General features: G+C 42.9%; 1 protein-coding gene across 2 annotated transcripts in view; it reads right to left on the bottom strand.

Annotated features, from left to right (window-relative positions):
* Positions 1–82: 82 nt before the first annotated feature.
* The window catches only part of NGEF (neuronal guanine nucleotide exchange factor), a 141947-nt gene continuing 126696 nt past the window's right edge, over positions 83–15333 (bottom strand). For both annotated transcript variants that reach the window (XM_066598250.1, XM_066598251.1), the window contains 5 exons: positions 13997–14160; positions 12089–12244; positions 11641–11720; positions 6071–6175; positions 83–379 (listed from right to left, as the gene is read on the bottom strand). In XM_066598250.1, the coding sequence (XP_066454347.1) occupies positions 195–379; positions 6071–6175; positions 11641–11720; positions 12089–12244; positions 13997–14160 (690 nt within the window). In that variant the 3' untranslated portion in view covers positions 83–194. The remainder of the gene's footprint in view (positions 380–6070; positions 6176–11640; positions 11721–12088; positions 12245–13996; positions 14161–15333) is intronic.

The following is a 15333-nucleotide window of genomic DNA, read 5'->3' as shown; positions in this document are numbered from 1 at the left end:
ATGTGCCCTTGCTTCCCAAACCTTAAAACCCGCTCTTTCCTATTGCATTAATCTATAGGTGCCTGTACAACAGTAACACACATTTGTAGATAATATACATATATTTATATAGAATATTTGCATCGCGTCACAGACAAACTGCTTCTCTCCCCATTCCATCCCCGAGCATGCTGCCCTATGCCAGCTCCAGGGGGTCACTGCCGCGTTCTGCTTCCCATCTTCCGCCGGTCTTTGTTCTGACTGCCCTCATCGGATTTGTGCACCCTGAAGCACTCTTTCAGGTTCTGCGTCCTGATGTCCTTGTTCAGTATTTCTTCGGTCACTGTGCTGGGGAACCAGCCCCTCTCCTGGTCGTGCAAACGTTCACCAAATACCCAACCTAGGGCAGAAACGGAAAAACCGGATTGTCATTCTGAATGGTATATGAGACAGGGATGTAACGGATGTGTACTGATGTACTAAAATAGGCACCACATAAAACCTAATACAATAAATAAAATAAATCTTGTTATTTATATAGCGCCAACTTTTACCCTCCACCAATCTGGGTACTAAATTTACCAACTTCAGAAGGATGGAAGGCTGAGTCAACCTTGAGCCGGCTACCTGAACCATTCAGGGATTGAACTCACAAACCTTCAGGTCATGAGCAAGAGTTTAGGACTGCATTTCTGCTGCCTTAACACTCTGAGCCACATGGTAAAAATTATGGTTTCAGGTAAATAATGCCTGAAACCCTATAGGCAACCAGTCCTATCCAACCATGTGGATGTCAGTGATGTTCCTGGTTGTCTAGAGAAGGGAAGCAACATATTTTACATTACAAAGCATGATCAGAAAAATCTTAAAAGGGGTTTTCTTACAACTTAAAATTTGCTCCACAACCACTCTGCCCTTCCTGGTTGCTACTGTCCAGGACATGTGACTACTGCAGCCAATGATTTGCCACAGCAGTGACTTTCTATAGCCAGTGATTGGCTGCGACAGTCACATGTCCTGATCAGCAGCAATCAGGAAGGACAAAGTGATTGTGGTGCAGATTTTAAGTCGTGGGAAGACCCCTTCAAGGAATAGTGCTTATTAGATTCTTCAACTATTTCAGGATATGAATCACCAACTATAATAATTAACAAAACTAAGAAAAATTTTTATATTAAAAGAGACTGCATCACCAGGACATGTTCCCTTTACGGTCATCCATATACACAATGCCACATTATAAGCTACGTTAATTGTTCCAATGAATCTAAAATGAAGCAACTTTGCAAAGAATCTTCATTTAAAGGTCTCCTATTTCTTTGCGAATCCAGCTCCTATATAGGCCATGTTCCATGGCAACAAAACTCCTATGTAATTAAATCCTGCAGTCATACGGTACTCCCATCTGTCCCGTACTACTTGCTAACCTACCAAATACAGTGTGTTTCATTCGCAGCATTACTTTTGGTTAGTTTTCCAACAGCTCCGCTATTTCAGAACTCCAGTAAAACATGGAAAAAAACCCAGCATGAGTATTCTAAGTGCCAACATGTTTCAAGCAGGAGCTGTTGCTCATGGTCATGGCAATGGCATATGACTTATACTACTCTTCTACCGTGACCAAGAGCTCCTGCTCGAAACATGTTGGCATCTAAAGTACTCATGATGTTTTTTTTAATCCATGTTTTACTGAAGTGCTGACATAAGCCTTTTTATACTGCCTGAACCGTTGGAAACCTTCTGTTCTTCTTCTAGGTCCTGGTTGTGGGTTCAGAACTGCTTGGGTTAGGCAGTGGCCACTTTTCAACATCTTTTGTAATGACTCTTAGCTCCCCAAGAACCAGGATAGGTATCAATATTCACTTTTGTGAGATACTGTCCAAAACACAAATATTGCAAAATTACTAGGATGCACTTCGAGTGAAACACCCTGTACCTTAATGCTTACCGACAAGTACAGATAATGACAGTAGGATTGCTGGATCAGACTGTATCAGATTTGCTTGCAGCCTGTTGCCAAATTTTGGCTTTCTAAGGGGGCCTTCACACTGGCGTCACAATCGTGCGAGATTTGTGCATTGCGAGAAGCACAAAACTTGCACAGATATGAAACTCATTCTTTTGAATGGGTTCCTTCACATTAGCAACGTTTTCTTGTATGGTACCGTAATGCCATGCTATGTAGGTAAAAAAAACGCAGCATGTTCTATCTTTTTGCGACATCGTCCATTGTTTTCAATGACGGCCCTATTAAAAACAATGAGAGAACTCCGTGATTCCCTGCTGTAGCTGTGACAGCTCTGCCAAAGGATTCCTTCATCCCCGCATGGATGCAAGTCTGTTTTCAGATGAAAATGCTTCACATCTAGAGGTTTCACATGGATGGCAATGTCGATATTGGCCATGATTCATGGCCCGATATACCCCTCGCCAGTGTGAAGGAGCCTTAATAAAGTCATACTCCTTTGTGTCCACAATGATGATGCACTGGGTTGCCCCATGTCTCAAGTTTTTCCATATTTCCTCACCACCTCTGACACTTATGTAGAAAATGGGATGGTAGAGAATATAAGCTGGACCATGGCCTCGAGAAAGTTCTAAGAAGTCAAAGGACTAAGGAAGTGTGACGTATGATGACTCTCAGTGCAGTGATTTGAGGTTAAATAGAAGCTGTCAATACTTGCAGGCATTCTAAGATGTAGCAGGTAGAATGGCCTTGTATAAATGGGGTCTGTGGTCATTATTGGTCAAAACAACTGCCATCAGATAAATGCAAGTATGATGAAAACCTTGAAAATGAGGGAACCTACAAATATTCTGCATAAGAGGAACAGTCTGAACCACACTAGTAGAGCCGTGTTATGTTCCCTTCCGCCCCTGACCCAGGGATTCTCTCTTTTGAATCTTGGTCACGCTTGGAGTGTTCCATTAATAGTGGGAAGCATTTTGTACTGTTCTAATTAGCATTAAAGAGTTTCCATTTCATTCCGAGATGATCATTGATTTAGGTGATCAACACAGATTGTTTGCCAGCATGCCGGACGCTCATCTCTTGTGTGTGAGTATGCAATGACATGAGTACTTGCTGCCAGCCCCCATGCCCTATCTTGGGGTGTATGCAAGCATAATATGTGCCAAGATAGCGCATACCATGTTTTTTTTTTGTGCAGCTCATGTAAGGTCTATGGGATTTTGCTACTGAGTATTACGCATGCACGGGTAATATGCAATGAGAATGCAGTCGTGCAAACTTGGCCTAACATGAGACTCCAATGACATTGGATGGCGTTACAAGATACAATTGATGGCAAGCTAGGACGCCTGTGTATACTACATTATGTGATGCTCAAGGCTCACCTCTAGCATAGCCCTTTGCTAACATGGCTTCATGCTAAATGAGTAACATGGAGAGATTCAACAACAGGCCCTTTGTTAAAATTCTCAGTTTAATAAATAAAAGCTTCTGAAATGTATCAGCTGGTTTGTATTGTTCCTTTTCTTCTGTTTGTACTGTGAAGGAGAGGGAGCATTATTCTCAGACAATACCGGGCATGTCACAGTCTGCGGTTCTCCATTAGTTTATTTTTACACTATTTAAGTGCATTTTAGGAAGGTATTAAGTGCACTTACAGGAAGTACATTAGAGCTGCAGTGAACAGAAGGTGTGTGCGGCTCTCAGTATCCAAAGAGCTGTGTGCACGGACAGTCATGTCCACGCGGCGGATTTCAGCGCAGATTTGATGCAGATTCAGTAGTAGAGTCAGCAATGCATTTTCATAAGGCCAGTTTCACACAGGCGACAAAATAACACAATTTTCAAGTAATGCGATAGCGTGGGAAAACACTGAATTATGAAACCCATGTTTTTCAATGGTTTCCTTCGCATTAGCGATATTTTCACTGATGCAATGCTACCAGAAAAAAAAATCACTACATGCTTAATCTTTCTGCAATGTTTTTTGTCCCCCATGTTTCCCTATGGAGCCTCCTTGTTTACCGCATAGCAACACACAAACCTGTGATTTTCGCGTGATGCGTTTTTAACATTAGAAAGTCCTATTGACTTACGTGATTAAAAAATTGTGCGATTTTATCATGGGTGGCAGCGATGCGGGATTATGCTCAAGAATAAAAACATCGCTGATGCAATTCAATCACGTGCACGAAGTTGCGATAGCGCAGTCGTCCGTGTGAAAGAGGCCGAATGGAAATCTGCATCATAGTCAACAGTGTGAACTTTTCCACTTGCGGATTTCAAATCCGCATGATAAAATGTGGCACATCAGTCGTTGACACAGACTTCACATATTTCAACTAGGCTAAATCCGCTTGCAGAAACGCAGCTGCTACGAATGCAAATTCACAGCAGAAGTCTGTGATAAACGCACTGAGATTTGTGGATGAAATTTTAAGAAATTAATGCTTGCTTGTGTGTATTAAATACATATGTGATTGCTCTTAGCAAGAGCAACCAAGTAGTCTTGTAGACATGATACCTTTTTAACGGCTAACAAAAATACACGATGTTATAGCGAGCTTTCAAACCTACTTAGGGTTCTTCTTCAGGCTTACATGCATCCGAAGAGGCAGGCACGCACGCACGCACGCACGCACGCACGCACACGGATGTGATTAATTTGCACTTAAAAGAATACTACAACAGAAATACACACATCTTGAAATAGTCACTGATAAAGTTGTGAAGGTTATATGGTCTCTGAATACAGTAAGTGTTAGGGGGTCACCAGGCCAGAGTGTTATCTGTGCTATAGATGTCTCATACTTCCCAGTCACTCATGAACCCTCTTGAACATTTTAACCTCCGTTGAAAGTGTCAAAAGTTATTCCAAATTTATATTCCCAAATTCTTCTATGGTTTTGTGATTTGAAATTGCCTTTTAGTAGAATAACTTTCATATCTCGTATGTCGCGTCCATCACTTTTGGGGTCATACAAGATAAAAAACACATAGCTCATGGACAAAATGTGTGCCATTTGTGAAAGAAAACAGCTGTCTGGTCTTGCAGCTCAGCCCCATTCCTTTCACCTGTCAATAGCAGCACGAAAAGATTTTCCAAGCTGTAACCCTCTAGCCGAGACTTAGGCCTTATTCACACAAATGTTTTATCACAGCCACAATAAAACGTTGGCATCTGAAGCATTAGATTCCAATGCATTCGTTCAGATGGGCGATTTTCCGGCGTATAAAATTGTGGGGCCGGAAAAGATAGCATATATGCTGCCGATTCTGGTCGGCTACTTTTACACATGGCCAGAAAAAATAAGTATTGCCCTATCTTTTGGCTGTGATCAGCCGGCAGCTGCCAGCAAGGAGAGGAGGAGGGACTTTAGCAAAGGGTAGCTCTACTAAACTCCCTCCCACCTCCCTCCCCCTCCCTTTGGCGGCAGCTCCCATAGCCTTCTATTGCTGTGGTCAGCCAGTAAAGGGAGGGGGAGACAGCTTACCATCGCTAAAATATCTCCCCCTGGCTGACGGTGTACATACCCCGCACCCGGCCATATGAATGCGTGAGAAAACACAAAATTTAGCCGCAACTTGGTCACGGATTTATCTCGTTCATGCAATTTTAGGCTGTAATATGGACAGCTGAAGATCGCAACACCCGTGTGAATGAAGCCTAATAGTTTGTACCAGCTGGAGAGTCACAGGTTGGAGACACCTGGTCTAAAGGTACAATGACAAACGCTAATAGGTGTGCAGTACAATTGCAAAAGAAGACCGAGGCCAAATTCTATATATTTATCTGTCTACCTGCTCTCCTACCACATTCTGGCCTGGCTGTCATCCTACGCAGAGCCCTCCAAGCAGATTTATGAAAATGAATGCATATTGAATGAAATCTCCTTTGCATGATGACAAATGGCTTATTTTTATGCTCCGATAATAGTTGAGCAGATAAAGCCTGTCATTGTGCTACAAATATTTAGTCTCAGCCCGTCATTCAAAGAAGCAATTCAGCCTGCCGGCCTGACACAGGTATTCTGCTCCTGAAACCTGTCAATGTCTTATTAGGAATCTCATAATGCAAGTGCCCACTGGGATCTCAGCTGTCATTAGTGGGACACATACCATCATCTGTCTTGTCTAGGACATTGAGAAGGTCTGCCAGATCAAGAGACAGCTCATCCGGCTCCTGAGCAACGTAAGGGTGGACACACTGCACCTGCGGACAGTCTGTGGGGAAGGAAAAGTTAAACATTACAGCAAAAGCAAAAAAAATAAATTTTGGAATATTAAGTATACAGATGCTATATTTCTCATTTCAGAGACTCTTACACCTCAAATATAAATTGGGATTAAAACAACTCACAGATTACCAAGAAATTTGATAAAATGTATCTATCTGTAATAGTGGTACAATGCAATGATGGATACAAATCTGAAATAACATAAAATGGTATGCCTGTAGGGAAATGCCTACAAGTGAGGGGAGCTGGCCCTTGGAGTACTGTTGTCATTTAAAGAGGGTTTGAAAAAAAATAATTATAATTTTTTTTCAGAAACAGTGTCACTCCTGCTCATGGATTTGCCTGATTTTATGGCGCTGTCCTACAGTATTCACTGGAATAGAGTTGAACTGCATTGCCAGGCACAGCCTATAAACGGTAATGGTGAGGTCTCTGGATAGCAAGAAAAAAACAAAAACAAACCTGCGTGTTGAACACCCTATTCATTTCAATATAGGGCACAGTAGGAGGAAACCTAAAGTTACTGAAGCCCTTTACTTCCTCCCGGTTGATATAACTCTAAAAGAGCAGATGAATAGATAAAGAGCATGTGTGCGAGAGAAAAAGCGCTTGAGAAGGAGCAAGAGAGACGTAAGGCCAGATTCACATGGGCGCACGTGTGCACAAACTTTTGCATGCAATATGCAGAAAATAGAACCCATTGATTTCAATGATTTCATTCACATGCACATATTTAAAATGTGCTATTTTGTCACTCAAAAAAAAAAAATTTAAAATGCAGCATTCTCTATTTTCCTAAACATTTGCACAGGGAAAGAACACATCTTGAACTCATTAAAGTAATTGGACATTTCAATGGCTGAGACCATCAGTGTTTTTTTTTTGCGTGCGCACTTGCAATAAGTACAGTAAAAAACTTAGTTGCACATGCAAATATACAATGCCCGATGCACAAAAACGCGTGCAAATACGCATACGCTCATGTGAATCCAGCCTAATGCTGGAAAAGCACCGTACAGCTGCCCATCGTCTGTGGTATGTGTGGTCTTGCCACATGCAGCCAGCTGGACTGCGTGTTTACAGCCCAAAGTATCTTCCCCAAATAGGGCATTACAAAATGCTTTGGTATCTGTTATGAAGAACTTCTTTGTTAATTAACTCCTGTGATTAAAGCAGCCTCTGCACTGATTAGGCAGTGTCTAAGAATGTAGAAACATGAAGAGGCGGGGAGTGGAACATAAAATATGATCTAGGAGGTTTGAAGAAACAGTGACTGGTTGCAGACAATGATAACAACCTTCTAGTGAATGGTTCAGTGAGGTCTGCAGCTCAAATAGCTAAGCTTTGATGTAAAACGCTTACTAAAACGGCAACACCTGAAGTTCTAAAGGTGACATTTAAACAATTTTCAACAAAAAGCATATAGTATTTAGCATATTACAAAATGAGTTCTGACTGGACAAGCGCCACCTGCAGTTCTTTATAGTACAGTCCTTGCACTAATGCCTCCTCCGGAGGTTGAAATCATCAGTTCTGGGAGTGAAGAATATATCTTAATAGTGAAGGCCTGACTGCATCTGCTTGCATGACTAACTAACCCCCAATTCCTGTAATAGCGTCTCTGTGTTCCTTCCCCAAGGCTAGCAGTTGGCAGCTTTCCACACACCTATCTGAAATCCATGCAGATGATTCTTCATGTTTGGTATTATGTTTAATCAAGGACTTGTTGGATTATTTTTATTTTGGAATAGGTTATCTGGCAAAAAACACACTTGGAAATCTCCTGGATGTAATGAGAATATGACAGTATGCATCATAGAACTGTCACAATCCAGGAATTAGAAGGACGAGTCTTGACAAGTCATTGATAATTGGGTCAAACATTGATGGAGCCGCAATGCAGGTGAAATGATAGAACAGGCAAGGTTTGAAGCAGTGCAATGCGTTTCCACAAGAACTCATTAAAATGTGACATTGTCAATTTGGTCTATATTTCCCCCTGCTAAACTAAGATATTATGCGCAGTGCTTTAGTTTTTCATAGTTGCTGAGCCTGAAAAAATTACACATTGCCCAATCTGAAAACAGCAAAACTACTTCACGAAGACAATTACCTATAAAGTTGGAGCCATCATTTTGTATTGTGTACTTATACATATTAATGCATTTGTAAGACCTATCTCTTTGGTACGCTTTCAATATACAGGTCACAAGAATCTGACCTCCATCAGTCCAGAACAGCAGGATTGGTGAACCGCTAATAGCAACTGAATTTCTAATGGTGCTCTGCAAGAGCCAGGGTCTTGGGCAAGCAGAATATTTGCGATCGCCATTTTGGGTTAATTCACATATCATTCATAAGGAGTGAAAGTTTATACGACCACTGTCATAATTGGGAATTACTAGGAAAGTAAAAGTTTATACGACCACTGTCATAATTGGGAATTACTAGGAAAGTAAAAGTTTATACGACCACTGTCATAATTGGGAATTACTAGGAAAGGTCATCCATGACCTCTTGAGCATGACCATTACAGCCCGAAAGGCACACTATTGCATTCATGAGACCTGAATCTGTTAAAAAGTACTTCCATTGTTACTGGTCTTCTTGTTTTCCCTAACAAGTTTATACCTGATGATGGAAAGGGATTTCTATGGTTGCTTTGTCAACGGGCATAACCAAAGTCTTATCTACCATTTGCTGGAGAGTAGAGATGAACGAGCACCAAAATGCTCGGGTGCTCGTGACTTGGGACGAAATTTTCGCAATGCTCGAGGGTTCGTTTCGAGTAACGAACACCATTGAAGTCAATGGGCGACCCGAGCATTTTTGTATATCGCCAATGCTCGCTAAGGTTTTCGTTTGTAAAAATCTGGGCAATTCAAGAAAGTGATGGGAACGACACAGCAACGGATAGGGCAGGCGAGGGGCTACATGTTGGGCTGCATCTCAAGTTCCCAGGTCCCACTATTAAGCCACAATAGCGGCAAGAGTGGGCCCCCCCCCGCACTGTCAGCGTAAAGATCGTTCTCCTCTGCCATAGCTGTAACAGCTGTGGCAGAGAAGAACGATGTTTGCCCATTGAATTCAATGGAGCCAGCAATACAGCAGGTTCGACTGAAAGCAATGGGCTGCCGGCGATCGCAGGATGAATTGTCGGGAAGGGCTTAAATATATAAGCCCTTCCCTGCAATTCATCCAGAAATGTGTTACAATAAAAATATATACCGGCGTATAAGGCGACGGGGCGTATAAGACGACCCCCCAACTGTCACCTTATACGCTGGCAATACAGTGGAGCAAAGAATAAAAATCATTACTCACTTCTTCAGACGATCTGCGGCGCTCCTGCAGGCTGTCGCTCCCTCCTGGTCCACGGCAGAGCATTGCTTTCTGGACGCAGGGCTTGAATTCCCGGCCTCCAGAAACACAGCCAATCACAGCCATTCAATGACATCATTGTCATTGGCTGTGATTGGCTGAAGGCACGTGTGTTTCTGGAGGCGGGGATTTAAAGCCCTTCGTAGAGAAATCAATGCTCTGCCGGGAACCAGGAGGGAGCGACAGCCTGCAGCAGCGCCGCAGAATGTCAGAAGAAGTGAGTAATGATTTTTATTCTTTGCTCCGCTGTATTCCCGGCGTATAAGGTGACAGTTGGGGGGTCGTCTTATACGCCCCGTCGCCTTATACGCCGGTATATATTTTTATTGTAACACATTTCTGTATGAATTGCAGGGAAGGGCTTATATATTTAAGCCCTTCCCGACAATTCATCCCGCGATCGCCGGCAGCCATTGCTTTCAGTGGAACCTGCTGTATTGCCGGCTCCATTGAATTCAATGGGCAAACATCGTTCTTCTCTTCCACAGCTGTTACAGCTGTGGCAGAGAAGAATGATTTGTCTTCTATATGTTCTCAATGGGGTCGGCGCTGCTGCCGCCGGCCCCATTGAGCGCATATAGAGAAGAGAACAGAAATCGCAGATCGCACATAGGTGCGATCTGCGATTTCTATGGCCTAAGAAGGACCGTTGGGGTTCTTGAAACCTAAAATACTCCTAACACTCTCCCTATAGCAGCTCCACCAAGATACCACTTTCCCTGAACTAATGTCAGAATGCATCTGTGGCGAGCCGCGGGAGGGGCAGATTTTAATACTCGGGTGACACCTAATCTCGCCAGCCGCTCACTGCAGGGGGGTGGTATAGGGCTTGAACGTCGCAGGGGGAAGTTGTAATGCCTTCCCTGTCTTTCTATTTGCCAGAAAAGCACGCTAACGTCTCAGAGATGAAAGTGAAAGTAACTCGAACATCGCGTGGTACTCGTTACGAGTAACGAGCATCTCGAACACCCTAATACTCGAACGAGTATCAAGCTTGGACGAGTATGCTCGCTCATCTCTACTGGAGAGGCTTTGAGCATCATATGGTTGCAGAAATACCTCCGAATCTGCCGGATTATGGTGGGGATCGCATGTGAATCTTGACAAGGCTTTTGGTGTGGCATTTAATACAAATTATACCCCTTCATTTGAAGGCTTCTTTTCCACAAGCGTATATCAGCAGGCCATTTTCACGACCGGCCAATATACGCTGTGATCTGATGCATTGGATTCCAATGCATCAGATCACATGGCCGTATTCCTGAGATGTAAAAGCGCCCGGCCAGGCCAATATAGTGGCGGGCGTTTTTATGGTGGGCCCAAAAGATAGTCCTGGAACTATCTTTTGGGCCAGAATATGTCAACCGCTGCATGGGCTTCTATGGGAGCCCATGGCAGCAGCTGGAGTTTGGAGGGAGTTTAGCAGCATGGCTGCTAAACTCCCTCCCTCTGCTCTCCTCCTTGCTCACTCTTTGCAATGGGAGGGGGCAGGATAGGAGCGGAGCTAAGCACCGCCCAGTCCTGCCTTCTCCCATTGCTGGCTGTGGACAAGAGGCAGGGGCAGAGCTAGGCCCCACCCATCTCCCTGCCCTTTGTCCGCAGCCATCAATGGGAGGAGGTGGGACAGGGCGGCGCTTAGCTGCCCCCGTCTCGCCCCCTCCCATTGCAAAGAGCGTGCGGGGAGGAGAGCAGAGGTGAGCCTGCGAGGGCGAGGGAGGGAGGGGAAAAGGGCAACATATATGCACCAGGGCCCATGCCGTGTGAACAGGCGCACAAACGTTAGATTTGTGTGTCCGTAAACGAGCTTCTACGTCCCAGATGGTAGCGTCGATATCAGTCGGCCGATATACGCTTGTGGGAAAGAAGCCGAAGAGGAAAAATCTGTGAAAATCTGAAGCATACCTGAAGAATACCTGAAAGACAGACATTATATCACCTGTACAATACTGAGGAATGTAGAGTATCAGTCATCTGCTATACAATATCTTAAATAGCCCGATTGGTCAATCGTGATCTATAAACACACAAAAGTCTCTTTTCATGCCTTCAATTTTCTCATGCATAACTTACCAAATACCCGAGCAGTGATGGAAACAAATTTTGTCCTTCGATTTGGAACTAGAGAGGTCATCCAGCGCTTCATTTCACTTCTGAAACACATTTAGATTACACTCACATATGTAGAAGACAAGTCTCAGGAGAAATCTCCACTCAGTTGGTTCGACAATATCATAGTAGAAGCATAAGACAAGCAATCATTTCATGTGATTAACAATTAGTGTGGCCATTGCTCACATCAGAAGCTCTCATACGTCAAGCACCATTAATCTGAACTGAAATCACCATTGTAGATCAGCAGTCATGTTAAGGAGAATGCCTAAACCAAGACTGCCAATTGCTCATCTGACTGTTAAATCAATGAAAACCAAAAATGGTGACAACAGAGGACACAGTAGTCTGGAATCACAAAATAGGGTTATCTTTACTTGATACATGTTAGGACTAGCAATGTACTCACTGGGATGAAGCTTTTAACATATAAGTAAATTCCCTTTCATGTGCATTTTCCAGGAGTTTCAGGATGAATACATTGGCCAGGGACTGTCCTTGGTCTTCTAGCTCCTCCACACGCAAGAGGCCACGTGCAGCTACGTCAAATACTTGATATCGGTCCCTGGATTGAAATAAAACTGTGTGAAATGGGGCATAGAAGTTGGCATTATAATATAACAATCAAATACATTCAGTATGCATCCGTATTGGGTAACGGTACTTTTACACACAACGATAAGTGCTCAAAATTCATTCAAAAGCCATCTTTTGAGCAATAATCGTCGTGTGCAAGTGTAAAAGTAATCAGTTAATTTAGGCAATACTCAAGTGGTAGCAAATCAGGCATGCCTAATTATTATTCGATGCATCAAGTGATGTTTCCAAGCTCTTCTGTTTTATTGTTACAATGCAAGAGGTCATATAGTTTCACAGCCCCCACAAAAACATCAATTTAAAGTCTAAAGCATGTGTGATACTTCTCTCTTTGTAAAGCATTACAAAGGTTAATTATGACAAAGCTCCATGCTCAATGTCTGAGACGGTTAGTAAAATTTCACTACAATGCATCTTTTGCCCACATATTTCTTGATATGTACACGACACAAATACTATGCACACGCCACTACTGCTTAAAGTCTAATTCAGTACTTTCACAATCTATGGACCTTTGATATTAGCAACCTTCTGCAGAACATTGCTTGGCTATAGGCGAGCATGACTAAGAAACTGATACCATAAATGCAGTTTTTGTGGTAGTTTTTTTTTAGCCAAAGCCAAGAGTGGATCTGAAAGGAATCCTGTTTCGGGCTCAAAAATCTGCACCAAAAACGGCTACAGAAGCTGCATGCATGAGTAGCTCATCTACTACTAGTGTCAAGTGCAACATACAGTAGCACACAGACGCCATATAGAAATATTCCCCCTCACATTGATCCTATTTGCAAGTATCCACCAGAAGGTTACAATATGTAGGACGTATCCTACATTTGCAGATATGGGATGTATCTAACGTCTCAGAGACCAATCTGCATGTGAAAAGGATACCATAGTCCTTGATATGTTTTGGTGAGTAAACCCTTAAAGGCTGTCACATTAATTTTGCAGTGTAAGCTAATTCTACTGCAGGATGTGGGACTTTTTGTTGATAACCGTACTTTTATTATCTTGAATAATGCTGCAATCGAGAAATATGAATGCCGACATACTTCCCACGTGGTATACAATTGACAGATGAACCCATTCAATGGGCGGTTCACCTCCAACTCTGACCACTGGAGATTTCTTGTGTCTCAAGTATTATGTGCCAGTGCTGCACTGAGGGATCCGATGCAAGCACAGTGACATCACTCTGATGTGATCAGCCGAAAGGAAGTCACTGCGCATGCACCGAATTCCTTAGTGTGGCACAGGCAAAGTATGCTTAAAACGCAAGACATCTTCAGCTGCATGTCTTGAGTTGTAGGTATCTTGCAAGACGTGACCAGTCGAGAGTATGCCACTGTGCATGCGCCAGATCCCTCTGTGCACAGAATGCTTGAAATGCAAGATGTCTCCAGCATCCAGAGATTGAGACATCAATCAAGACTCCAGCAGGCATGTTTAGAGGAAGGATGGAGAAGAGAGCTGGCACAACAGCAAATCACCTCTCATTTGCATACAATGTATGAAGTGCATTGACATTCATATTTTTGGATTGAAGTATCTGTTCAAGATAGTAAGAGGTAATCACTGCCAAGGCCCACGTCGCACAGTACAAGGAATTTACACTGCCAAAATGCTGCAACAGACTTCCTTCAAGACTCATGACCAGTCATCACAGTTCCCTGACACGGTTCTCCTTTTAGTCAACTTGTCTCCACCACGTTCTACTCACCCAGGCAGACGTTTACTGAGGAGTAGCAGATCGTTGAAAAGGAACAGATATACAGAGCGAAATAGTTTTTTAGTGCGGAGGGTGCGAGAAGTGCGCGGCCCAGACATCTGCTGCAGTTCTCCCTGCTTTAATAACCAACGTGAGTGAGAGATAATTGGCACGGACTGTCAAGAGAGAGAACAGACAAATTTACCAGAGGAGAAGAAAGCAACAAAAACAGTTGGCCACATTGTTAGACTGACTCAATTAAAGGTAGAAACAAAAATAGAAGGAAATGTCTACATCACTTCCAAGCAACGGAGAGGAGTGTGTGTAGATTACAGAGTATGTGCCTCTCAATAAAAAGATAAACCCTTATGTTCTTCTCTTCTGGCAGGATGAGAAATGTTCTATTTAGACATCTTATATCTATATAGTTGCTTGAAAAAGTAAGTGAACCCTTTGGAATTACCTAGATTTCTGCTTTGGTTACTAATAAAATGTGATTTGGTTCTTATCCAAGTCTCAGTTCTAGACAAACACTGACACAGAAACAGTTAAAAGTAATTCCCAGTCATTGTTACATGGCTTGTATAAAGAGTCTGACTTTGGCTTGAAAGGATGCTGCCTTTCAGTAGGTGGCACTGTGGAGATTTTATTCCATCTGCCTTATTTGCATATTACCCAGAGGAGCGTGCATGGCCATTTGAGTGTCCTCACTCACTGTCTAGGTGCTCTCCCTTAGGAGAAAAGATAGTGTTTCTGACCCCCATTCTTTTATTAAAGAAAAACATCCCCAGTACAGGAAGAAAAAATAAGTGAACCCTAGAAATATTAGCTTGTAGAACCCACTTTGAAAGCAGTCAAACATTTCCTGTAGCTGCAAATAAGATCTGCACATCAAAAATGAATTTTGGACCATTCCATCCTCCAAATGTGTTTCGGTTCGCCAGTATTTCTGGGATGCATTCTGTGCACAGCCCTCCTCGGGTCATGCTACAGCATCCTGAAAGGATTAAAGTCAGGACTCTGACTTAGCCATTCCAAATCACAAATTTGCTTTTTCATCCATGAACAGAGGTTTTTGCAGTTTGTAGTCTTTCCTTGTTACGCTTGGGTTCTTTCTCACATCCATCAGGATTGCCAGTTCTCTTGCAGTGAGCTTAACAGGGCGCCCACTCCTAGAAAGTGTAGTAACAGTCATGAATTTTCCCAATTTGTAGATAATTTGGTTCACTGTGGATGGATGTCTACAACAACTCTTCTGTAGCCTTTTCCAGCCTCATGCATCTCTATAATGTGTCTTTTGAAGTTTGCTGAATGGAGGCATGGTTCACATTAACAAATCTTTCTTTAGA

This window comes from Eleutherodactylus coqui, chromosome 1 (genome assembly GCF_035609145.1).
Source record: "Eleutherodactylus coqui strain aEleCoq1 chromosome 1, aEleCoq1.hap1, whole genome shotgun sequence".
NCBI classification, from domain to species: Eukaryota; Metazoa; Chordata; class Amphibia; order Anura; family Eleutherodactylidae; genus Eleutherodactylus; species Eleutherodactylus coqui.
This window is presented reverse-complemented; position numbering and strand designations above follow the sequence as displayed.